Consider the following 26,697-nt stretch of genomic DNA (forward strand, 5'->3'; position numbering starts at 1 on the left):
AGACACACAGAGACACAGAGAGACAGAGAGACAGACATAGACACACAGAGACACAGAGAGACAGAGAGACAGAGTAGAAGACAGAGCCAGAGAGAGACAAAAGACAGGGGAGAGAGACAAGGGATCTGTCCATAATGTCCTTCCCTTAGGCACTTGAGGACAGCATAATGATTATGAGACTGGGTGGTGAGCTTATTCACCTCATGGTGGACAGGAGGCCTGCAGAGGGGGGAGTGAAGGTGGAACAAAGCAAGATACATCCCCTAAGAACACCCGCAGTCCTCTGCTTCCTCCAATTAGGCCTCAATTTTACCACACCCAGTGACTCCAGCATACTATGGTTTACCAGGGAATTAATCCATGGGTTAGGAGAGAGGCCTGAAGAGTCAATCATCGCTCCCCAGCAAATCAGCTAGCAGCTGTACAACCAATTACATAAGCTTGGGAGCAGGAATTTCATTAAAATCATGCTACCTCCCTTCTCTGTGCGGAGCGTGTTCCAGGATCCTCAGCAAGTGCCTGAAACCACAAACAGTACGGGCATTACTCTCTTCCTACACATACACATTCACGTTGAGGTGTGATTTATAAATTATGCAAAGCAGGAGACTATCAGTCACAAATGAAAAAAAGGAATTGTAGTGAAAGTTCTACAAATATGTCTTTATCTCTCTTAAAATATTCATTTCATAGTCTTTAGGTAATGGCAACTTCAGAAGACGAATGCACGGATAAGGAGGAATTGTATGTACCCAGAGAAGTGTGTAGATGATCCTCCATCCCTCCCCCATTCCCTTTGTCTCTCTCTCCATCTTTGTCTCTCACCGTCTTTTGTTCTCTGTGTTTCTGTCTCTGTCTCTCTGTCTCCATCTCTCTCTCCCTATTCCTATGCCTCTCTGTCTTTCTCTGTCTCTCCTTGTTCCTCTTTCTCTGTGTCTCTGTGTGTGCGTGTGTGTGGTGTGTGTATGTGTGTGTGTGCATGTGTGTGTGTGCGTGTGTGTGGTGTGTATGTGTGTGTGTGGTGTGTATGTATGTATGTGTGTGGTGTGTATGTATGTGTGTGTGTGGTGTGTATGTGTGTGTGGTGTGTATGTATATGTGTGTATGTGTGTGTGCGTGTGTATATGTGTGTGTGGTGTATATGTATGTGTGTGTGAGTGTGTGTGTGTACCTGTGTATATGTGTGTGTGGTGTATATGTGTGTGTTTGGGATCCTACTATACAGCTCAGGTGGACCTGGAAATATGAAGCCCAGCTGACTTTAATTCTTGATCGTTGTCCATCTGGCCTTAGCCTACTGCATTATCAGTTCTGCGTTGGCCAACCAAGTGCTGGGGATACAGGAGTGCCCCACTATGCCTGGGTCATTGCTTTTCTTAATCACAGAATACACATTGTTTAGCGATCTTTTCTATCGGTTCTCCTTAAGCACATAACTGTGTCCTAGTTCAAAGTCTGTAACTAACTCCATCTCTCAACCAAGGAAGAGCCTCGCTGGTACACGTGCCCTGTTGCTTTCCTTCAGAAACTTTTGAGCATTTTAGAACCAACATGTGCGGAAAGCACGTCTCTTTACATGTGATAATAAGCCTTTATAACGTTATGGATACTCAATAGCAATGGCAGCAACAAAGTTGCCTGATCACAGGTTTTGGCTGGAGTGGCTTCATTACCTCTAGAGGCTAGATGTGCCCTGAGTCTAACAGAAGGGACATGGCTAGGCAGCTATGGGCCAGACTAATCGTCAACTCTTCTCCTGAGATCCGGAGCAGAGTCACTCCACTGTGTGAGCATTTTCCTCATTTGTGAGATGGGAACGAGGACTTCCAGTCTTGTGTGTGTGTGTGTGTGTGTGTGTGTGTGTGTGTGTGTGTGGTGTATGTGTGTGTGTATATTCATTAAAAATGAGTGACATGTTCCATTTATTATCAGCCCTGGCCATCTCAAGGGCCAGTTCTGGTGGACAGTGGCCAGCCTGTTCTTATCTCATGGAGACTCTCTGATTCAGAGCTCCAAAATCTCTCTACCCAGCGCTTTAAGTTCCCATTGGTGGGTCGTTACCATGCCAGCCCCGTGGTGCTTCAAATCCCCCATGGCCTGGCAGACCCACACTTTTCTCTTTTGAACCAGTCAAACCACCCCGTGAAGGAAAACGCCACACAGACTTAGTTCAGAAGCAGTGGTCACTCAGTCTCTGGGCGCAACAGCTAGAATCCTAATCTTGTAAACCACATAAAATCTACATCCTAAATCTTGTCCTTATGATATCCCCATCCAGAAAGCCCTGTAACTTTCTCTCCTGCTTCCTCTCTTCCTCGGTCCAACCCAGAAGTCCCGCCTACTCACCCAGTATTCCTTTATTCATTAGGGGGTTGGCTCACGAGAAGCCACCTGAGTACGTGACTCATTCCTCTGTGCAGGCAACCCCTCCTGGGAAAGCGGAATTAGCATCGAAGTACAACAGCACCAGGGCCATCCGCAACATGCGCTCTTGCAGGTTTCTCTGGGGTGTTAATGAATTAATGTGGAGAACATCGTGTAGGTGGTGGCTGTTCATGACTGCTTTGAAAGGATGCTGGCATGCAAGGAGGGGCTTAGGTCTTTAGCTAGAAGGAAAACTTGATGGGAGGGCAAGTGTCCATCTGGTTTCTCACCAGGCTTCTTCCTCCTTGGCCAGGCTGGCTGCTTACCTTGTTTTCAGGAACTCATTTCTAGTAGAGAACCCTGCAGACCAAGTCTGCCTACTTGATGTTCACTTCACCCGGTGCCTGTTTTTAATTTCTCAGGTTCTTAGGAACACTTTTCTATTCAACCATAGGAAACAAAACTGTGCCAGCTTACAAATTATTTTCTTTGGCAACACCAGGTGGTGCTGGGAATCAAGTAATCGATCATCCGATTTCCAGGGTAAAATTTTTCCTTTACAGGCTTTTTTTTTTACACTTGCTCACCGAATTTTTCATGTGTTATCTTCGTATTAGATGTGGAAGGGATTTCAGATGCTCCCAGGCTGACCAGCAATGTGTTGTGTAAAACTGAGACTTTGTGGGACTGGGGAGATGGCTCAGGGATTGATGATACCAGCTTCTCTTACAGAGGATCTGATTTCTCCTCCCAGTAGCTGTATCACAACTCACAACTATCTATAGGTCCTGTGCCTTCCTTCTTGTGGCCTCTATAGGCTCCTGCTCACACATGGTGCACATAAACTTACACACACTACATTCATGCTCATAGAACATTAAATTAAATCAAGGATATGGAATTATGAGCTCTTACATTCAAAAGACAATGAATCTGTTTAAATGACTCCCAATCTGATGTATAGAATGTATTTTTCTCTTTTTCTCATGCTTTGAATTGAGTTTGGGTATGTTAGACACACTCTCCTGTTTAGCTACATCACAAGATTCTGATTTTTTTTTTTTTTTTTTTGAGACAGGAGCTCACTGCACAGGTCAAGCTGACTTTGAACCCACTATGTACCCCAGTTGGTCTTGAACTCATGATCCCTCTACTTCTTGGAATACAATTCCTGTTACCACCACCAGTTTATTTTTAGTTTTTCAAAAACAAATTTTCTCATGTATTTTTGAGGTTGACAACCCAGTGTAGCAGACAGGGATAATAAGTGGTTGTTCCCATGATGCATGTGAATACAGATGGCAGCTCATAGTTACTTATTTTGGAGGGAGGCTTGGCTGAAACCTACAAATTTTGATGATGACTCCTAGTACAATATACTCTAATTAACTATAATCCTATAATTGCATGACCGCTATCTATATTTACTGACCCTGCAAAATTGATATGAATCATCTACCTTACATCTTACTTCCTATCTCCATTTCTGCCTTTGGCCATTATTGATTGATTCTCTCTGTATTCTTCCTGCCTTCTTCCTACCATGTGATTAAAATCATTATGTCTTTTAGTGTTGGGCTCATTTTACTTAGCAAAATTTCCTCCTTCATGTGCACCACATGGCAGGGTTTTCTCCCTTTAAAAATTAATCAATCAATCAATTAATTAATTTTATATCTGACTACATTTCCCCTCCCCCCTTCCTTCCAGTCCTCCCCCCTTTCTTCCTCCCACACCCATCCTTCCTCCAATGGGGCAGCCTTCCATGGACATCAACCAGCCCAGGCATATCAAGTTGCAGTAAGATGAGGCACATCCTCTCCTATTGAGACCAGGCAAGGTAGCCCAGTAGGTGGAACGGGTTCAAGAGGCAGGCACCAGGATCACAGACAGCCCCTGCTCCCACTGTTAGGGGTCTTACAGGAAGACCAAGCTGCACAACTGTGAGATATGTGCGGAGGCGCTAGGTCAGTCCCACGCAGGCTCCAGGTGGCGCTTCAGTCTTGTGAGCCCACGTAGACCCAGCTTAGTTGATTCTGTGGGGTTTCTTGTGGTGTCTTTAACTTCTTTGGCTCCGATAATCTTTTTTTTTCCCTCCTACTCTGCAGGGTTTTCCAGGCTCTGCCCAGTGTTTGGCTGTGAGTCTCTTCATCCGTTTCTGTCAGTTGCTGGGTGAACCCTCTCTGAAGACAGTTATACTAAGCTCCTGTCTGCAAGTGGAGCAGAATATCATTAATAAGTGTCAGGGTGGGCTCCCTCTCATGGCCTGGGTCTCAATGGACCAGTCATTAGTTGGCCCTTCTTTCAATTTCTGTTCCATTTTCACTTCAGCACATCTTGTAGGCAGGACAAATTGTAGGTCAAAGGTTTTGTGCCTGGGTTGATGTTACACAATTCCTCCATTCCTGTCTGGTTACAGGAGATGGCCACTGTGGGTTCCATACCCGCCATTGCTAGAAGTCTTGGCTGGCATCACCATCCTGGGAGTTCCCACTGTCCTAGGTTTCTAGCTCATCCCAGAGATGCCCTCCTACCGATTTCAGGTCTCACCAACTCTGTCCTCCTCACACTTGATCCCTCCTGCTCCCCTCTCCACCTCACCTCCCACCCAGTTCCCTCCCTCCACCCCTGATATCCATTTTATTTTCCCCTCTCAATGAGATTCAAGCATCTTCCCTTGGGCCCTCCCTGTTACCTCCTTGTTACTTAGATTCTTTGGGTCTGTGGATGGTAGCACAGTTATTCTGTACTTCATGGCCATATGCGTTTGTCTTTCTGGGTCTGGATTACCTCACTCAGGATGATATTTTCTAGTTCCATCCATTTGCCTTCAAATCTCACGATGTCAGTGTTTTAAAAAGCTGATTAATATCCCATGTGTAAATTTACTATATTTTCTTTATCCATTTTTCAGTTGAGGGGCGTCGAGGTTGTTGCCAGTTTCTGGCTATTATGGATAAAGTGCTATGAGTGTAGTTGAGCAAGTGTCCTTGTACATTGTGGAGCATACTTTAGGTATACCTAGGAGAGGCGTAGCTAGGTCTTGAGGTAGATCTATTCCCGGTTTTCTGAGAAACCATCAGGTTGGTTTTCAAAATGGCTGTACAGGCTTGCACTTCCACCAGCAATAAAGGATTGTTCCCCTCGCTCAACTTCCTCTCCAACATATGTTGCTTGAGTTTTTGATCTTAGCCATGCTGATGGGTGTAAGGTGGACTCTCAGTCGTTTTTGTTTTAAAGACTGAAAAACGTTCTGTCCCATAAAATCATATTTTGAAAAATTCATTCATTCATTAACTGACAGCTGCATACTTTTATGTCTACTATGAGTATCAATTATCTGACAATTGGGTCTTTTCTTGGCCTCCAGTGAACATAGCAGGGTAGATATTTATGAAGGGGTGATTTTATTTTATTGTTTTGTGTATGCACCTAGATGGGAGATTGCTGGGGTATATGTTAGTGCTGTTTGTCTGCTTGCCTTCCTTCCTTCCTTCCTTCCTTCCTTCCTTCCTTCCTTCCTTCCTTCCTTCCTTCCTTCCTTCCCCCCTCCCTCCCTCTCTCTCTTTCTTTCTTTCTCTCTTTCTTTTTGTTTCTTTCTTCCTCCTTCCTCCCTCTCTCCCTCCTCTCCTCTCTCTTCCCTCACCTTCCCCCTTTTTCCTTCCTTCCTTCCTTCCTTCCTTCCTTCCTTCCTTCCTTCCTTCCTTCCTTCCTCCCTCCCTCCTTCCCTCCCTCCCTCCCTTCTTTCCTTTCTTAGTGGGGGAGGAAGTTTATACCATTTACCATAATGACTTCACTAAGTCACATCTTCACCAGCAGTATGCAAACCCCTCTCCAATGCTTGTTTTTACCTTTTTAGTAACACCCATCCTTTAGGGTGCCAAGTGATATGTAGCAATATGCATTTCCCTCATGGTCAGTGAGCCTGACTCAGTGTTAGTCTTTTGATATAGATAGACTTCTAGGGAAGGCCTGTCAGATAAATGTTGTCAATTCTCTATGCTATTTTTTCATGCTTATACATTTGAATAATTATAATAAATATTATCGTAAAGCCTGAAAAACGTCAGTAAAGAAATCTGCTTAACTGTTTACAGACTTCTTAAACTTATTTGGCCAGAGATGACCTCCTTTTTTTCCCAGAGCACATACCAACATACATGAGGACATTGTCTTAGGGTGTAGGTTTGCAAATTATCTATAGGGAGATTGTTCCTCTTTCTGCATCTTTTCATCACAAGCTGGTTAGTTTCTCTGTGATGTCCGGGTGCTTTTGGGATGCCTAACAAGTTTCTAACAACAAGTTGGCCCTGCAGGTGCTACATCACATTGGCTCAAGCTCTGGGCATGAGCATGGGAGGAGCCCCTGCTGGTCCTGCAGGGACAGGCAAGACAGAGACCACCAAGGACATGGGCCGATGTCTTGGGAAATATGTTGTAGTTTTCAACTGCTCGGACCAGATGGATTTCCGAGGACTTGGTCGGATATTCAAAGGTGAGAACTGTGCTTTTTTTGTTCAGTGACTGAGAAATTTCAGGTCAGGTGAAATTTCTTGCTAAGATTTATCTTTTAGGATGGTCGATATAGCTTCCTGGTGGCACATGCTTAGGCTACAGGGAAATTTGATTCAGTCTGCAGCAGCAACGACAGCCAAAGATTTGTATATTTTTTCAAGAGCTGGATACATCTCAGTGTCACTTTTTCCGGCTTGTTTTATTTGACAAGCTCAGTCTTAGTGGCACTAGGTGGATGGGAGGCTCATGTAATTTCCCCTTTGTAAAGCACTTTGTTGTCAGTAATACGGTTGGATGTTTACAGACAGCCTGCCAACATCTCGGCTGCTTGGGCCCTCTGGATGCACCATTTATTTTCTAACCCCAGTTTTGAATAAACCCATCTCTGGTTCACTTTGGCAGCTGCGTAATATCCATTTTCTTGGTTTTCCGACATGATGTACTAATTGGATTTTCCATTTAATTTCCTTTCTAAGGACTGGCACAGTCTGGGTCCTGGGGTTGCTTTGATGAATTCAACCGTATCGATCTACCAGTTCTGTCGGTTGCAGCCCAGCAAATCTCCATTATTCTCACATGTAAAAAGGAGCATAAAAAATCTTTCATTTTTACTGATGGAGATAATGTGACCATGAACCCAGAATTTGGACTTTTTCTAACCATGGTAAGTTAGTTATTGCTAGAAGAGCCAGTCATTGAAATGCAACCCAGCCTTGTCATCTCAGCTCACACCTCTCCCCAGTCCCGTGTCACCTGAGCATCATGCATGCAAACGGAGATTGTAATTATCATTTCTGTTTGAAAACCTTTAAGAGCTAAACAAAGCTTGTATTAATAACTCATGACTTAGACGGTCCAGGCAAAAGAAGAGTAAGATATGTAAATGAGCTGCCCACTTGACATTCCAGATCTGTGTTGTGTGCATAATGAATCTCTTAATATCATGCCGGTGTGTCCTAGCCGTCCCAGGAGTATATCATTCATCCTTGGGTTTTGCTTCCATTCAGAACCCTGGCTATGCTGGGCGCCAGGAGCTCCCGGAGAACTTGAAGATCAACTTCCGCTCTGTGGCCATGATGGTCCCTGACCGGCAGATTATCATCAGGGTGAAGCTGGCCAGCTGCGGCTTCATTGACAACGTAGTTCTGGCCAGAAAATTTTTCACGCTCTACCAGCTGTGTGAGGAGCAGCTCTCGAAGCAGGTGTGCTACTCTCAGGGTCTTTATGGAGTTAGCCACACTTCTTTCTGTTCACTGGAATATTTCCTTTTCTTTTAAAGACTGTCAAGGAATGTCATATAGGCATACGATGAATTTTGACGAATCTACCTCATATTCTGTCCCCTGCAATTCCTTCTTTACTCTCTTCACTATTTTTCTCTCTGAATTCCATGAGCTCTTAAAACAATCAGTTGAGTTCCCTTAGTGCTGCCTGTATATACATGGACGTAGAGCTATCTACTGGAGGATGGGTTGCCTCTCAGGTTTGATGCTCGTTAAACACCAACTCTCCCACTCTGAGAAGCTGCCAATTACCAATAGCTCTTCAGCTTAGAGTAGAACTCTTGGCAATGTACCTTTGGTACTAAGTATAAAATGACAAAGCTTGTGTGTGTGTGTGTGTGTGTGTGTGTGTGTGTGTGTGTGTAGGTGTAACACGTGCATTGTGTGTACACAAGCACATGGAGGCCAAAGGTCAGCTTCATGAACTGTACGTAAGGTACTGTCCACCTTGGCTTTTGACACCCTCTCACTGGCCTTAGGCTAGCTAAGTAACCTAGGACCAGAGAGAACTAAGGACATGTCTCTGATTTTCCAGCACAATGAACTTATGTGTGTGCCACCATGCCTGGCTCCCCCCCCCCCCAAACTGGTTTTCAAACTGATGTCAGATCTTCATGGTTACACCGCAAGCACTTGACCTACAGAGTTATCTCCCAACACCCAACAGAACTGATTTTCTCTAGGCTTCTGTTAAGAAGTACACTTAAAGGAATGGCTATTTTTAGCACAGAAGTGATGTGGCAGCTCTGCAAACTGACTTACGAGCTATAATATGAATGATATTGCTGTTGGCAATTTACATAACCTGTGTGTGCATCCCGGTGTACGAGGCAATGGCATAGTTTTCAGGAACTTCTGCCTATTGATCCCCAAGCTTGCCCATGTATTTAACTAAGCTTGTCGCATAATTGCTTTTTCTGTTGTAAACTTCTTGACAGTTTTCTATATGTTTGGGACAGCAGATAAAACCCTCCTGAGAGTTAATGGCTAGGAGACACAAGTTAATCACATATTACATCTGCATTAATTATCTATCACCGACTAACAATTTTAGTCACAAGCTCAGTGGCTTGAAAGACTGGACAGCATTTATTTCCATGTCTGAGGAGCTGAAGCCAGCTTCAGTGGGTCTGATATATGTCAGAAGGCTGCAGCGAAGGTGCCAGCCAGAGCCTCGATTCCACCTCACTCTTCATTGGGCATCAGTTTAATGAGTTATCTTCTCTCTCCCTTCTGTTCCTTGGATGTAGAGAACGTCCCTTGCACCTGACTCCAGCCCTTGTCTTCATTGCTTCAGTACTCCACTCCTATGGTCACATCCACAAAGCCCCCATGAAATGACAGGATCAGTGCACACAGAGTGGTCATCATCTTGCAGATACCACTTCAGGTTCATAGATTTAACACAATTCCATTTTTCGAAGGAAGTTTTCCCTTGTTAACTTCATCCACTGACACTTTGAAGTCATTGCTACTTTTGGGCACATTTACTAAGACTTTTATTTCTTTGCTGTTGTTGCTCTTCTTCTACTTTAATTTTACTTATTAAAGAGTACACCATAGCTGTCTTCAGTCACACCAGAAGAGGGCATCGGATCACTTTACTGATGGTTGTGAGCCACCATGTGGTTGCTGGGAATTGAACTCACAACCTTTGGAAGAGCAGTCAGTGCTCTTAATTGCTAATGCTCTTAATTGCTAAGCCATCTCTTCAGCCCCTCTTTGTTCTTTCTTAGAGCTAGAATTCCTTGAATTCAGGAACTGACACTGACCGCTTTCTGTGTTCCATTCTCAATACATGAGCACCGAGTGAGGTGTGACACTCTCTTACATTAACCAATGGCTTTCAATTTTACTTTTGTTTTAATTTAATTATAATTTTATTTTGTAAAATATGTAACATACTACTATATCAGCCATTTTAAGTGTATAATTCATTATAAGCATATTTATAACAGATATACAGAAATTTTTCAAAATTTCTTTCATTGCTAAAGTAAAACTATGATTTGATAGCTCCCTTTTCTCAGCTCCCAGTCCCTGGCAGCCACTATTCTAATTTTCTACCAACTTAATAGATAACTCATGTAAATAAAATCATACAGTGCTTGCTCTTCTTTGGCTATAATACCTTCCAGGTTCATGTCCGATGTGGTGTGAAGTTCCTTCTTTATGTGGCTACGTAATAGTCCACTGTGTAAAAGGGCTGTGTTTTGCTTCTTCATTCATCTGTGGCAGGGCATCTCAGCCTCTGGGCTGCTGCTCCCTGCTATCTTCTGTGAACAGTAGGGTGTGAATATTATATATTATTGTTCAAACATCCCTCTGAGACTGGGAGTGTTGCAGCATATGGAAATACTTTTTAAGTCTTTAAGACAATGTCTCACTCTGTCACACACGTTGGCCTGGAATTTGCCATTTAGTCTTGAGGTTGAAATCCTTCGGTATTTTCCAGGTGCTGGGACGAGCCTTTGCCCATGCACCTGGCCTGATTGCTTCCTTTTTAATTTTTTAGAACTGCCAGCTGTATTCCACAGTGGTTGGATAATGGAATTTTAATTATTCACCTCATATGTGCTATCATTTGGAATATAGAACTTTCGTAATTATACGAAGCAGAAAGCTGGGGCATGGCTCCAGATTTAGCAGAATTCTTCCTCCAGGTGACCCTGGAATGTGGCTTCTTCTCCTCATGCCTAATATCCCTACATTATTAGTAAAAGTTTGAGAGTGTCCTGTCTGAGTTTAGTTCTGCTCCTGGATTTTAGGGTTAGTGCCACAGATGCATTCTCATATGTATGAATGACTGAGAGGAAGGTAAAAGAATGTCAGTGTGAAAGGACATGTGTACCTTTCCCCCTTATCTAGACACAGCTTAACCCGAGGACTTAAGCTAAGGACGGTACAAGGAAAGACTAGGTAGTCTTCAGATTTCAACAAGCATATCAATAAAGAACAATTTCGTTTTGTTTTTTTTTTTGACTTCTTAGTCGACTCGTTGTGAATGTCAAGTCATGCACCCAATCACACTCACCTTCCCATGGCTCCATACCAGTCTCCACCCTTGCAAGCTGCTCCCACAAAACAAAGCAAAACCAATCCGAAATAAAATCTCACAGTGGAAGCTGTGGCATGTCATGGTGTGTCACAGTGTGTCACGGTGTGTCACAGGGCATACCTTTTGTCCAAACAGCTCTACCTGCAAATCTTCATACACTATCAGTACCGGATCCTCACTGGGACTCATCTTGGATATTCCGTTGTTTTCCCATGTCATGGAAAGCCTACACTTTGGTTCTGCAGGACCGGCCTTTTCATGTGCTTTAGCAGCTTTTAGATGGGGGGAGCCTTTAGGGTGGGTCAATTCAAAGTCCTGGATCTGGGCCTGGCTGGTAGCTGAGATGTTCAGCTTTTCAGCTCTCCTGTGCCTGCACCCTCAGGGCCAGCTTTATCAAGGTGAGGTGGAGAGTTGGGGTGGGGGATGGGGAACTCTCTTCTGGGTGCTGCAGGACCAGCACCATCCCAGGAAGACACAGGGCTAGCTTTCCTGAGCTCACAACTGCAGAGTCTGCTCACCCACGCCCTTACTTTTTTTTTTTTTTTTTTTTAGGAATCCGCATTAATTTATCACCATGAATGTGTTTTTAGCCAAATCCATATTGTTTCCATGATAGGTTATTATTGGAAATAAGCCCAATATTTTCATCATTACTTCAGGTTCACTATGACTTTGGGCTACGCAACATTCTGTCAGTTCTGCGCACCCTGGGAGCAGCAAAAAGAGCCAGTCCCACGGATACAGAAGCCACCATCGTCATGCGCGTGCTGCGTGACATGAATCTTTCCAAACTGGTGAGAATCACAGTGGGGAAGTATTTCACCTGCTTAAGTACGAGTTTAACGAATCAGATTTAGAAATATTTATTTAAATTTATTTAAATGCCTAATTCTCAGATCAAGGCTACAGAGCAGAGTTTCAATTATTCATTTTCAGAAGCTTTTCTTTTTTTTTTTTCCAAATGGCTCTCACACCCAGTCAGAAATATTTCTATTTCAATAGAATTGAATTGACTAAAAAACAAACTATACACAGGACTGGAGAGATGGCTCAGCAGTTAAGAACACCTAAGAGCATTGGTTGCTCTTCCAGAAGACCCAGGTTGGATTCCCAGAACCTACTTGGTGGTTGCCTCTACAGGCACATATGCTACATAGACAAAACATGCCCATGAACTACAAAAATAATTTTAAAATCATATGCAGTAAAGATCTAAATAGGCTAAATCATTTTCGTGTGGGAGATAAAAATCTTGCTTTTAAAAAGTCTTCAGAGCCTGGTAAGGTGTTGCATTAAGTTTTACAAGGATGTAATAATTTCCCGTTCTTATAGTAACTACTAATAACCAATGCCTAGTGCCAATGTCTCTGTATGTAGAATGAAAAAAAAATGCTGGTTTTGTTTCAAAAAGAAGTATGAACCAGACTCCAACGAATTAATTTACAAATATATTTTATTAAGAGAATCTATTTAGCTTAAGTTAGGAATTATAGACCTCTGTCTTCTGAATGGGGGATTTTATGAAACATTTGAAATGTAGGTAGGATTTTTGTTTGTTTTTTTGTTTTGATGGTTATCTTTACTCGTCTTAATTATGGGAAACATGAAGAACATATAATTTAAATTTGATAAAGGTTTTATTCATATACCACTGGTCATCCTGACCTGTGTTGAGAATTTTCAAAATTTCTGCATATTCTGTGTTTGTTCAAAAGCCATTGCTCTTCTTTCTATCCCTTGCTCTTTGTAGATTGATGAAGACGAGCCCCTGTTCTTGAGTTTAATTGAAGATCTATTTCCAAATATTCTTTTGGACAAGGCAGGCTATCCTGAGCTGGAGACAGCAATCAGTAAACAGGTAACACGTTTTGTGGTGCATACACTAAGTGCTGCCTCTGAGCTGCCTGAGTTTGCTGGGAGTGAAGGGGAGTGTCTCCTCCTTCTCTGTGACCCCAAGAATGACACCAAGGCTAAAGGAGAGGTCACCGTAGCTCATCGATGAAGCTCCCCCAACAGAGGTCTGCAGAAAGAATGCAAGAACTAGAAAACAGAAGGGTTGTGGAACAGCGTCTTCTGGGCTCACTGAAGCAGCCATTGCATTTGCATTCATGAACTCAGTTATTCTGGTCTAAATAAAATCATGACTTACAGTGAGTTCAAGCATAATATAGTTGTTTTATAAGTAAATCTTAGATCTGGATGTTTGGGGCTCAGATTCCAACTTAATGGCTCCAAATTGTACCTCACAGAACACTGGCCATTCTATGTTCAATTTCCTGACCTTTTGATAGTACCAATCTCATCATCTTATTTTGCAGATTAATACTAGAACATTGTTTGAAAACTTCTATACTCCATGCTTTTGGTAGATAGAAACTATGAATGCACACACATAATATATAGTGTTTAGGCTGTTTGGAATATACATGGACTTTCAATCAGTTTGACACACTATGTGTTTTTCTGGTTATACATATCATTATTTAGATGAAGTGTTCCAGACATAATTTGCTTTTTAATTCTCTATTCTTAAGTTTACATTTAGACTTACATTCAATAAAGTATTGGTACTTATGAAGTCAGTTCCTGAAGAAAAATGCAGGTGCTTCTTACTAGCTTAGGATGAAAGATGGTGATGGACTACTCTTTGTCTATGTTTGCATACATTACTTTTGTGTGGTAGGTTTTCTTTAATTGTGCTTGAGTGCACACCATCCAGTTTATTAATTTGGAGGCTGTGAGTGCAGTCAGTGCCCTCCTTCTCTTGGGTCTCTACTATGCAGTTATCCCTACTACCCATCTTCTGATCATTTTCCGTCTTCCCAACCGGAAGCGCCACAGTCATCAATCCCTAACTTCCCGTTTCTTCTCCCCCACCTTTCATCATTGTGAGTCTGGATCTCCGTGAATGTTACCTAATATGGGGACTTGGCTGTGTTTCAGGTTGAGGAAGCTGGTTTGATTAACCACCCTCCTTGGAAACTGAAAGTCATCCAGCTGTTCGAAACGCAGAGGGTGAGGCATGGCATGATGACCCTGGGGCCTAGTGGGTCAGGGAAGACCACCTGCATCCACACCCTGATGAAAGCCATGACAGGTACGGAGCAGCAATGTCACTGCCTTGGGTGACACATTTCAACAGTTGTAGCACATTTGAGTGCTCAAGAGAGACGTGAAGGCAGAGAGACAAACATGCGTTTCTTTAGGAAAGAATACTAGTTTACTGCTAATTGGGGAGATTTAAGAAGTAATATATTGTATTCATGCACCACAGAAAGGAAACATTTTAAAGTGGCATTTTCCTTGTGCTCCGCGTTTTACACATCATCTAATTTCCTCTTCATGTTGAGTTCCAGAGAAGGCTGTTTATTTTATATAAAAATCAAGGCTCAGATTCAGACATGTCCAAGGTCAATGATGGGACAGAAAGTTACGGTAAGGGCCCATCAGCAAATTTCCAATACACCATGCCACTTCCCACTAATTCCATAATACAATGTTACTGTCGAGTAAACACAAATAATTCCAATCTCAACCCTTAAATTCTGCCATGAAGAGTCATCTTAACCCCACAGCCTCACATTTATGCAGAGAGTTTTGAATGGAGTTTAATAAGTGAACCTTATTTCCAGATGCCCCCCAAGTTTCTTACCATCTAAGGATAATGGGTATTGCCCTGTTGGCTATTACTCTTGTGTTCTCGGATTCTCATTGAACACTGATGCCTCTAAACGTGTTAGCAGCCTGAGTGGTGGCAGAGCTAAATCACACAATATTTATGAACTTCATCTATCAGAATGAAATATTACATCAGAGCTGGAAAAGGCGCTGTTGGGTTCCAGTTAGTGGAACCCAGCTCACTGACACTGGCACACTGTTGACTGCTGCTGGAGACTAAAACAGGACCTAAGGCAGGGCTCTTCATATGATACATTTGATCTCATTTCTAGAAATTATTAGATAAAGTGAATTTTGTCTGTGAGGGCTCTATCTTCAAATGGTAGCAAACTGTGTTCTTTGCCAGCAACTACCTGCTCCAAACTGAGAACTTACATCTCAGAATTTATTACATGGTTTTTCATGTATGCTGTGAACCTTCTGTTTGAGATTGTTAAAAGTTTTTAAATGACGATGTTTTCATAATTATGCTCAATATTTTTATTACAGTCGAAGCTGTTTTCTGTTAACAATCAACTGCAAATGCACCTGGTACAGTGACTTGAACAAAACGATATGCTAAATATTAAACAATATAGATACATTATGCATGCTGCCCTGGAATTATGTAATCCATTTGGCATTGTGGGTTTGGGAGAAATTCCACAAAAAGAATAAATTTATTGTTAGACTTTTCGCCATTTATTAACTTACTCTTGGCTTTAGTATATAAGGTAAACATTAATTATATAAAACAGTACATTGTTGCAGGTCAGAAGGTTTAATTATCCAAAAGACGAAGGAGATAATTGGGCGGAACTTCTATCAGAGGGGTGCAAGACCTGAGCATGTTGCTAGCTGGTTCACAATGCAATTCTCATGAATTATTTCTTTAATATTATGTACTTTGCAGTTTGCCATGTTTTACATTAGAAACAGGGAAATAAACATGCAAATGCATGTAAGCAGTTAACAGTGTAGCGGGGAGACAGGCATAGGCACAAGCAATTATGACTGAATGTGTCACTGTTAAGAGGAAGGTTTGAAGTATAATGGGAACAGAGGAAGAGGGGAGACAGAGAGTCTTACAGGGAAGGCACTACTTCCTCTGAGACCCAAGGCTTGTGTAGCTGATGGGTAAAAGGCATTTGTCACAGAAGAAAGACAGAGGAGTGATGGGGAAGTATGGGATACTTGGGCATGGTGCTTGAGCATGACTGAAATACAATTTGTGGGTGGTGGTGGGGCTGGGTGTCATAGGCTGAGTGTAGAGGTGTAGTCTTGGCATCAAGTGTCACTCTCCTTTAGCAGTCCCTTGCTGTAGATGTCACTGTCTTAGAGAAGCCCCACTCGAGTTTCAGAAACATCTCTCAACTTTTAGCTCTATACTCATCTCAATATGAGGAAGTGACTCAAAGAAGAGGAACTAACTAGTAGAGGAGAAGTGCTGATGGCCAATGCCCCACCTCACAGGTTTTTGAAGTTTATTCCATAGTTTATTCCATTCCTTACTCTGTCTCTGCCTTCATGAAGCCCAAATAAGGGCAGTATCTGTCTTGGAGATGGAGAGCTTTCTAAGCATACTAAGTCCCTGGGTTTCATTCTGTGTGTCTGGAGAAGCCACTGAGCTCAGAGCGCCATGATCCCCTGCTTGCAGAAAACCATCTGATGGACATGGAGAGAAGAGATTATGGGGGGGAGGTGTGTAAGGATTGACAGTATGAAAGGTGCTCACAGTAGGTCTACAATGGTGGAGGGATCAGGACTCAGCCAAGAAATACCTAGAGAAAGACTCAAGAGGAATGCATCTAAGCAACATTATTAAAGTCAGAGATTCATTCTTACGGTGTCTTTTTTTTAAAAAATAAAGTGTTATTGTATCTTAAATGAAAATGAAAACCCTATCACCTGGATGTCGTTTGATGGTCTATATTTTATGTGCAATAGAATAAATAGAGCTTTCACCTGTGAAACTGACCAACACTTAAAAAATTTCATAAAGTGTGATTGTATTAAAAAAATTTTGTGTAGCCAGAGTATTATGGGTGTCACCTATTGTGAAAGCTCAGCTGTGGTTAGGTTGAAATTTGCATCATAAAATTCTGCAAATAATTACCCTAATTAGCTTTGTGATTTCTAAAAATTAGAAATGTGGCTCTGTTTTCCCTAGTGGGTGTTTCAGTTAAGATTCTCTAGGGAAAGTCATGCAGTAGGCAACACATACAGACCTACACAGACAGACAGACAATATATACACAGACACACAGATACATACACACAGACACACACTCAGACACTACACACATACATACACACAGACACACACTCAGACACTACACACACAGACACCACACATATACATGCACACACATAGACCCTCCACAGACACTATTCACACAGATACATACACACAGACACACACTCATACACATACATGCACACTTACACACACAGACACCTTCCCACAGACACATACATATATACAGACATACACACAGACACTACTCACACAGATAATACACACACACACACACACACACACACTCAGACACTATATACACAGATAGTACACACACAGATATATACACATGCACATACATGCAGACACACTCACATAGACACATACATGCACACATGTATACATGCACACACACAAACACACATAGACACACAAAGACACAACACATACATACACAAACATGAGAGAGAGAGAGAGAGAGAGAGAGAGAGAGAGAGAGAGAGATTTCTTGTGTGTTGGTTTAATGGTAGTGGATGCCAAGAAGTCTCATTACCTGCTAGTCATAAATTGGAGACTGTTGTGTTTTATAAAAAGAAAGGGAAGCCAGAGATGAGTTTGGTGGAGGTGCAGTATGGTGTGGGGAAAGGGGAGTATCTCTGCAGGCTCATGCTGAGGCATCCCTTCCTCCTGAGATGAGAGAGAGAGAGAGAGAGAGAGAGAGAGAGAGAGAGAGAGAGAGAGAGGAATGGGGAGATTGGCAGAGAGGGTAAGAGAGCAAGAGTCTGAGAGAGCAAGCAGCCCCTTTTGTCTTGAGCCAGGCACCTGGCTATTGCCAGGTAACTGTGGGGTGGAGCCTAGACAAAATGCTAACAGAGATTCAGAACAGCTGGTTTTCTACTTCTGTACCAGAAATCAGGGGACTAAGATGGCATAAATCCCAGCCGAAGACTGCAGACTGTGAGCATCACTTAAGCTCAGTAACAAAAGAGACAAAGAAAAGCAGGGGAGGTGTCCCTCCCTCTTCAAGTCTTCTACAGTAGGGACCCTCCAGTGGACTGGGTCATTCTTCCACACACTGAGAAAGCACTCCCATTGTTCCAGCATGGCATCCCTTTTGTCCCCAAGGCAATGTGAATTTATTTCATACACAGCAAAGTGCCGTGCTCAATAAAGGATAACAAGGCTAATTATAACTTGGAATGCAGAATGACATATATTTTAGTTCAATTTTTCACTTCGTATTTTGACCGCTTGCTGACAGTATACCATAAATTAGTGCAATGTTGCTTCATGTTGGCTCACGCCACGTCCGAGATGTTTAAAATTTGGATGCACTTGCTGCAGATTGTGGAAAACCGCACAGAGAAATGAGGATGAATCCCAAAGCAATTACTGCCCCACAGATGTTTGGTCGACTCGATGTGGCCACAAATGATTGGACTGATGGAATATTTTCTACCCTTTGGAGGAAGACATTGAAAGCAAAGAAAGGTAGAGGAATAAACATTATGTTAAACATGCACTTCTAAACAAAATCATAGATATCTAGATAGAATTATCAAGCAGTGGTGTTGTGCATATAATATGTTAATCAAGACTAAGTAAAAGATTTTACTATATTTCTGGGTGTTGAAGTGATGAAAGTTTTGATTAGTACACTTAAACTTCACCTTTAACAATTTTGTTTCATTTCAATTATTTATTTTGTGCACACAGAATGTGTGCATGCATGTGTTCACTTGCGTGTGCATATGCATATACATGTGTACATGTGCTTATGTGTGTGTATGTTTTTTGGCTGCTGGATTTGCCCTTCTGCCATATTGCTCCAGACAAGGACATTTTTATCTGCTGGCCTCTCTTGCCGGCTCTAAACACCTCTTCTTTAAAGGATGTTTGCTTTCTAAAACAATACTTACACATACTTGTAATATTTTAGAATAAAATAGAGAAAAAAGTTGTTAAGGAAGGTTGATAGCATTGAATAAGGTGATTTTTACTGTTATTATGGTCACTCCATAGTCTAAAAATGTAACATTTACCTCTACACAGCTTGGTTTTTTGTTTTTTTTTTGTTTTTTTTTTTTTGTTTTTAATTTAAAAAAACCTGATTCTCCTATGAAATCATATAGAGAACTTAGCTTTTGGGGGGCAGAACACCATATCTACCCATGTGAGCTGGCAAATCCTTCTGTTTTGGGGACACTGGCACTGGATTGTTCAAGCAAACCTTCGTTGTCTCTTTTATAGACACTGTAAACAGCACAGTGTTCTCAGAATATCACCTCAGCTGGAAGCAATGGTAGCAGCTTACCTCTCATTGTGTGTTCTCACTTCTGAGAGAGAAAAAGACAATGAAAAAAAAAAAAAAAAACCTTGGAAAAGAACTCGGGAGGGAAGAGCTCTTGGCAGATCCTTCCTGCCTTCCCTTTGGGCAGCAGACCCCTGCTGACACACGTATTTTAAGACAGCATCACCTGGAGTCTCTTGAAAAGGAAGGAGTCTGTCCTTTAACATTGGTCACCAAGAGACTGTAAAAATGACCTTACTGGTAACTCTTATTTTACCGGAAAATAAAAATTTGCTTCTAATATGTTCAGTAACCCAACATAAATGTAGACGCAGTGATGGGATTTTAATTCCTGGCATGCTCAGAGGGCAGCTGCTCTAAAGAGGAGGCAAGCTTTGGCTTTCAAAGGGACCTGTGCTCAGGTCAGCACTTCACCTGTTGTTAAGTGAGTGGGTTTCATGAGGGATCCCAAGCCATTTAATCTGAGTGGAGTCCTCACAGTGAAGCACAGCAAGGAAACGTTGTTAGAGCTGCTCAGTGACCTGATTGGTGAGTAACAGGGAGACAGACAGGAGCAGGAGCTAGCTACCCTTGAGGCATGTAACCTTCACTTACACTTGCATTCTTGTTGAGACTTCTTCTTGTTTGTCATTCTCTAGCTCCATTTATCTCCTTATGCGATTCCCATCAGGTTGGTCCCCACTGTCTCCTGAGATACATACTGAAGGGCTTTGGTGATTTCTGGCATTTAAAACACAGGCTGCCCTTTATTCTCAGTACACTCTGCCTTCAGTGGACTCTGCGCAACTGATCGCTCTTCTTCCTGAATCGTGCCTGCTGGGGCTCAGAGATTCTCCCTTCTGGAGCCTACCCTCACTCTCACATTCACTGGAATGAGATGTCTTTAAAAGGCAGAAGGGTTGACGGGACGCCAGTGCCAACCCTGGCAGAAATCTAAGTGTTGCATGGTCTCTGCTCCCAGGTCTCCTGTCCCTCTCTACATTTTATCTTTTTTTTTTGTCTAGAAGAAACCCATGCAGCCTCCATGGTTTTAAGGGCCACTTGGAAGCTCAAAGCTTCTACAACATGTCTAACATCCAGTCCTGATTTCTCCATACTTCTAGGTCAACAACTCTCATGGGATCTCTGCCGGGTATCAACATATGCAAGGCTGAATTTGCCTGCAGCGTCCCAGGGCCTTCCCTGTTGCACAGATATACTACCCCTAATCTTGTTAGCTAGGTCTGATTTCTTCCCATTCTACTACCTAATTTTCTGCTCTTCATCCCTTTGGACTGTTGTAATACAACAGAATAAACAAAATGCTCTGAAGACAACAGACAGGTGTTTAATTCGCATTGTTTTGAGGGCCCCCAACTTTTTGGTTGTATCCTTTCATGGATAGAGAGGCAAGGGATTTCTTCCTCATACCAGGACACTACCCCCCCCCCCCCCCCCCCCAAACACGTTCCTTCATTCTCTGATCCTATGCTATTTAACCTTAGAGAGTAAGAATCCAGTATCTCACCTTAGCGGGTACAAAGCATCAAGTCCATTTTATCACTTCAAAATTGTTTCTGCTCCAGGGTCTTTGTGCATTCCATTCATAGATGCGACATAGACAAGATCATAGATGCATCTAGATCTTTAAATCATTTCAGTCTTTGTGTAAAATCTTTCACTGACACTTTCTCTACACTCGTGCCTCTTCTCTGAATCTGTTTAAAATCGCTCCTGTTGTTTTTCTGATTATTTGTCTGTCTCTTTCCCACTTAGAATGTAAACTCTCTGAAGTTGGTACAGTGTCTCACTCATTGTCACATCTCAACCCTTAGAACGATGGTACATACCAAAAGATGCTTAGAATTTGTCCAAGGAACGAGGAAGTTTTGGGCTTGATTATGGTTTGAACATTCCAGCTTCTTAAGGAACTTAGAAATTCTTTGTTCTCATGCAACTTAGTCATCATTGAGAACCTTGTTTTACTTAAAATCAACAGGCATTATATATACCTGTTCTTGAACTCTTCAGAGAGTTACAGTGCTCTCTCAAGCTACTTACAGAGGCACCTGTGTGCACGTGTGCTCTCTTCCTCTTGTCTTGGTGATATCCAGGGGAACATATCTGGATTGTTCTTGATGGTCCAGTTGATGCCATCTGGATTGAAAATCTGAATTCTGTGTTGGATGATAATAAAACCCTGACTCTGGCCAATGGCGACCGGATTCCCATGGCTCCAAACTGCAAGATTGTTTTTGAACCTCATAACATTGACAATGCTTCTCCTGCTACTGTCTCAAGAAATGGAATGGTTTTCATGAGTTCCTCGGTCCTCGACTGGAGTCCTATTCTTGAGGTATGATTGAATCCTTTCTTTTGTATAATTAAAAAGGAAAGGCATCCTTAGTATTCTTTGTAAGCGTGATGATTCTTCTGCAGCTGGTGGTGTAATGGCTTTTTATGCTACTGTTTCTGAAAGGCCCTTGTATGCACAGGGCTCCTCAGACCCTGAATGCACCAGGATACTCAGAGCCTGAAGGCACAGGGCTGCTCAGACCCCGAATGCCCCTCACAGGCTTCTCCAGTCTCCTTCTAATCTCTTAGAACTGTGATTTCCAAGTAATTGTCAGACCTACGTGAATCAATAATTCTGCCAAACTGTATCTGAGGATTGAAAATAAAATTTAATATCACCACTTTGGGGATTCATGACCGTTTTGAAAGGTACTTCTTCACATAAAATTTGGGAACAACCATCCTAGAATTTTAACTTAAAGATGATTTGTTAAACTTGCATATAAAGACTTTTTAAAAATGAGATCCAGTTGTCATAATATTAATTTTAACTTTGTGCTTAGAAATAATATTTTACATAATGTCACATCAATTCATGACTAGGTATAGTAGCTTACTACTGTCAACATATTATAGAATATATTAATTAGAATTTTATTATAGTTGTATAACTTGCATGCTTATATGTTTTATTAAGTCCATACTAGAAGATAAGTATAAGTGTTACTGAATAATTAATCCATGTTACTTTTATGACTTAGATGGATAGATTTAAAATTTTTATTTGCCTTTATATTTTGAAGATGATTTTATTTTAAAACTTTCTAATTTAAATTATGTAGGTATTATTTTATATTTCCATTATATTTTTATACTCCTATCAATATAGGAATATTGTAACTTTTATTAATGTCTTTTCAAAAGCTCCATGAATCTAGTCTAAAGGGTTTTAGACTTCATAACATTTATGGAGAGATACAAAAGAACATGCTTTATAGCAAAACGATACTGACGCCCTTGAATATGATTCTAAAATGCCTTTTACAGATGTCATATTGCATAGTAAGTTTTTCTATCCATTAAAAATGAAGTACAGGTGCTCTTGGATATTCAAAAGTACTCATCAGTGATAATTTAACAAAGTACAGGTAATTGTGCCAGATCAGAATCCTACCAAGTTAGAATCTCCAGGGAGGAGGCCAAGGACTCTTTATATGCTTAAAGCATTACAGTAGATTTTCTTTACATAACTGTGCTTGCTGACCACAGATACGACAGAACACAAGTCAATTGTAATTACATGATTTCCCCCCAATATATTTAAATTTTATAAAGTTGTTTGAAAAATACTTTTATTGTATTAAGTTAAAAATTTTTAGCTTGCTCCTTATAAAGTGCACTTCTAGTATATCCTACCTGGATTTTTTACAGTAATCTTACACCTAATTACATTTTCACATGCATTTAAATAATGTAGTATCCCCAGGGGTTCAGGAGCCTGCAGTAAGATTCTATCTCCTAACATCGGAAGCTGCACAATGAAGTCTCACCAACGTGACTGACCATGAGATGAACTAAGACAGCAATAACAGACAGTTCATAGTGGAAGGGGGAAAGACCACTAGTTGACACACAACATTAGACCTGCGCATGTGAATGCTGCAGACAGACTCTTTGGCTGTTAATTCTGGCCTTGTCACCTACCAACTGTGGGACGCTGGGTGGCTTACTGAAGACGCAACTGTCAAAGGGGGGTAATAACAGTTCCTATCTCAGAGAGTTGCTTTGAGGATTTGAAGAAATTATTATACGAAAGAGTTTATAGCCAGGCTTGATGCATTTTAAGCACAATATCACTTTGTATCATTATTAATGTTAATTAGTGTTAATTAATTAATAATGCTGTGAAAATATTTTTATGCCCCAATGGTCATTTTCCTGGTTTCACCAATGCACGGGTGTGTGAACCCACAGGGTTTTCTCAAGAGACGGTCTCCTCAAGAGGCTGAAATCCTTCGACAGCTGTATGCAGAGACTTTCCCGGACCTGTATCGGTTCAGCATCCAGAACCTGGAGTTCAAGATGGAGGTTCTGGAAGCCTTTGTGATCACACAGAGCACCCACATGCTGCAAGGCCTGATCCCCCCAAAGGTAAGCGGGTGCACCCTTCTCCAGAGAGCACAGCGTTTGAAACCAGGCTTGGTTAGGGTTCGTTGGTGAGAATGTGGTGGGGGTTCGGAGGGGTTTCAGAAGCACCGGTTTTCCCTTATTGCCTTCTCTGACTGAAGCAAGCCATTAATTTCACTTTTGTCGCTGGTTAATATAATAAATGTCACCATGTACAAGGAGGGATCCATGGCTCCAGATACATATGTAGCAGAGGATGGCCTTGTCTGATATCAATGGGAGGGGAGCCCCTCGGTCCTGTGGGGGTTTGATGCCCCAGCGTAGGAGGATGCTGGAGGAAGGGGGCAGGAGAGGGTGGGTGGGTGGAGGAGCATCCTTATAGAGACAAGGGGGAGGGATGAGAGGGAGGGTGTGAGGTGTGGGGCAACCAGGAAGCGAGGTATCATTTGAGATGTAAACGAACGGAATGATTAATAAAAAAAGAAAAAAAAATGCCATTACTGTTGTTTAAAAATATTTCTACTGTATTTTATTTATTTACTTGGTGTGTGTGTTGAAGTCAGAGGACAAGGCATGGGTTCTTGGTTGTCTCATTCTACCACGTGGGTATGGGGGATTTGACTCAGGCCGTCAGGACTTGTGCAAAGTGCCTTAGCCCACAGAGACAGCTTGCTCGCTTGTTTCCGTTTATTTTATAAACCAGTTAGCACCCCTGGAAGGCGGGTTCCCACTCGCTCCTCAGTTGTACCCGTTCTTTTCCTCTCCTGGGGACAGCTCGTATCATTTCCCTAGATTTATCGTTTTAGAGGGAGAGCGAGGACCAGCTAATGAGAAGAGAATGATCTCTCTCTGCATCCTCAGGAGCAGGCCTGGGAGGTGGACGCGGAGCATCTGGGCAGGCTGTTTGTCTTTGCCATGATGTGGAGTGTGGGCGCAGTCCTGGAGTTGGAAGGCCGTCAGAGGATGGAACTCTGGCTGCGCTCTCGAGAAGGGCCCACACTGCACCTGCCACAGCTGACAGACGCTGGGGACACCATGTTCGACTACTATGTCGCGCCGGACGGTGAGCGTGCTCTACCTGCAGGGTGCAAGGATGGGTTGTGTTATTAAAGTGAGAATCAAAACGTTTGGATTTTTTTTTTTTAAATTTAAGTTTTATTTATTTTATATTCTGACAGCAGTTTGCCCTCCCTTTTCTCCTCCTAGTCCCTCCCCTTCACCTCCCTTCTCTTTTTCCCTTCCCCAATTCAGTTTTCCTCCATTTCTCTTCTGAAAAGAGCCTGCCTTAATGGATATCAACCAGCTATAACGTGACAAGTTGCAGGAAGACTAGGTACCACCTCTTCTATTAAGGCTCAACATCTCAACTCAACAGGGGGAAGGAGTCTCGAACATAGGCAACAGAGAAGAGACAGCCCCTGCTCCCACTGTTAGGAGTCCCACAAGAAGATCAAGCTACACATCAGTAACATGTGCAGAGGGTTTAGGGCAGTCTCATGCGTGCTCGCTGGTTGGTGGTTCAGTCATAATGTGCTCCTATGGGCTCAGGCTAGTTAATTCTGTGGGTTTTCTTGTGTTGTCCTTGATTCCCCTGGCTCCTACATTCGTCCTTGCTCGTCTCATGGATTCCCCAAACTCTGCCTAATGTTTGGCTGTGGTTCTATGCAGCTGTTTCCATTAGTTGCTGGATGAAGCCTCTCTGATGATAATCGATAAGGCACCAATCTGTCAGTATAGCAGAATGTCATTAGGAATTGTTTCATTGACTTTTTTTTTTCTAATGTCATTTGTGTTTGGTTGGATCCTATGTCCCTGGGCTATCCAGCCTCTGGCTCCTAGCCCTCTGGGCAGCATTATAGGTAGGCTCGCTCTCATGGCATGGGACTCTAGTTGGACAAGCCATTGGTTGGCCACTCCCACAATTTCTGTGCTACCTTTTCCCCAGCACATCTCGGAGGCCAGACAAACAGTAGGTCCCAGGTTTTTGTGATTGTGTTAGTGTCCCAATCCTTCCAGTGGAAGTCTTGCCTTCCGGTGGGAGTTAAAGGAGATGGCCAGTTCAGGTCCCATATCCCTCATTGCTAGGAGTCTTAGCTAGAGACACCCGCCTAGTTTCCTGGGAATTTCTATTACCCTAGGTTTCTAGCTTGTGGCAGAGATGCCTCCTGATTCCAGCCATCTCTCCTAGTACTCTCTCCTTCCTTCTTCCCCATTTCTGATCCCTCCCAATCCCATCCCCACCCCATCCTCATCCAGTCTTCCCTCCCCCTCCACTCTTGAGGTTTATGCGGTTTATTCTGTTCTCAGTGAGATTTACCTGTCCCTGCTTGAGCCCTTCTTGTTACTTAGCTTCTTTAGCTCTGTGGATTGTAACATGGCTATCCTCTACGTTGTGGCTAATGTCCACTTATAAATGAGTACATACCATGCATGTCTTACTGGGTCTCGGTCACCTCACTCAGAATGATATTTTCTAGTGTTATTCATTTGTTGGCAAATCTGAAATAAGGATTTTAATGTGCAAAGAAATATAGAAATTGTTTCTTTCCTCGAACTTTACTTTGAGTTCCGGGTACAAGTTTCATTTGCAAGGCAGGAGAGACCTTTAGTGACTTGAGGCAAATTTCCTACATAGATACACATCAGCCATTCAATGAAACCAACAATTGGTATAAAAATTACATTAGAATATAGATGTCTATATCTACAGTTGTATAATTATCTATCTGTCTGTCTGTCTGTCTGTCTGTCTATCTATCTATCTATCTATCTATCTATCTATCTCAGTGTATACTTTAAAATGACCTACATATACACAAACACATATAATGCATATATACATATATACAACAATACATATAAACAATTT

General features: G+C 42.2%; 1 protein-coding gene across 1 annotated transcript in view; it reads left to right on the forward strand.

Moving 5' to 3' along the window:
• Dnah5 (dynein axonemal heavy chain 5) overlaps positions 1 to 26,697 on the forward strand; it is a 235,205-nt gene that overhangs the window by 107,587 nt on the left and 100,921 nt on the right. The window contains exons 36-45 of the mRNA XM_021208310.1: positions 6,681 to 6,859; positions 7,356 to 7,543; positions 7,887 to 8,081; positions 11,880 to 12,014; positions 12,971 to 13,078; positions 14,164 to 14,317; positions 18,461 to 18,607; positions 21,521 to 21,762; positions 23,676 to 23,852; positions 24,690 to 24,891. Of these exons, the coding sequence (XP_021063969.1) occupies positions 6,681 to 6,859; positions 7,356 to 7,543; positions 7,887 to 8,081; positions 11,880 to 12,014; positions 12,971 to 13,078; positions 14,164 to 14,317; positions 18,461 to 18,607; positions 21,521 to 21,762; positions 23,676 to 23,852; positions 24,690 to 24,891 (1,727 nt within the window). The remainder of the gene's footprint in view (positions 1 to 6,680; positions 6,860 to 7,355; positions 7,544 to 7,886; positions 8,082 to 11,879; positions 12,015 to 12,970; positions 13,079 to 14,163; positions 14,318 to 18,460; positions 18,608 to 21,520; positions 21,763 to 23,675; positions 23,853 to 24,689; positions 24,892 to 26,697) is intronic.

This window comes from Mus pahari, chromosome 11, assembly GCF_900095145.1.
Source record: "Mus pahari chromosome 11, PAHARI_EIJ_v1.1, whole genome shotgun sequence".
Taxonomy (NCBI): domain Eukaryota; kingdom Metazoa; phylum Chordata; class Mammalia; order Rodentia; family Muridae; genus Mus; species Mus pahari.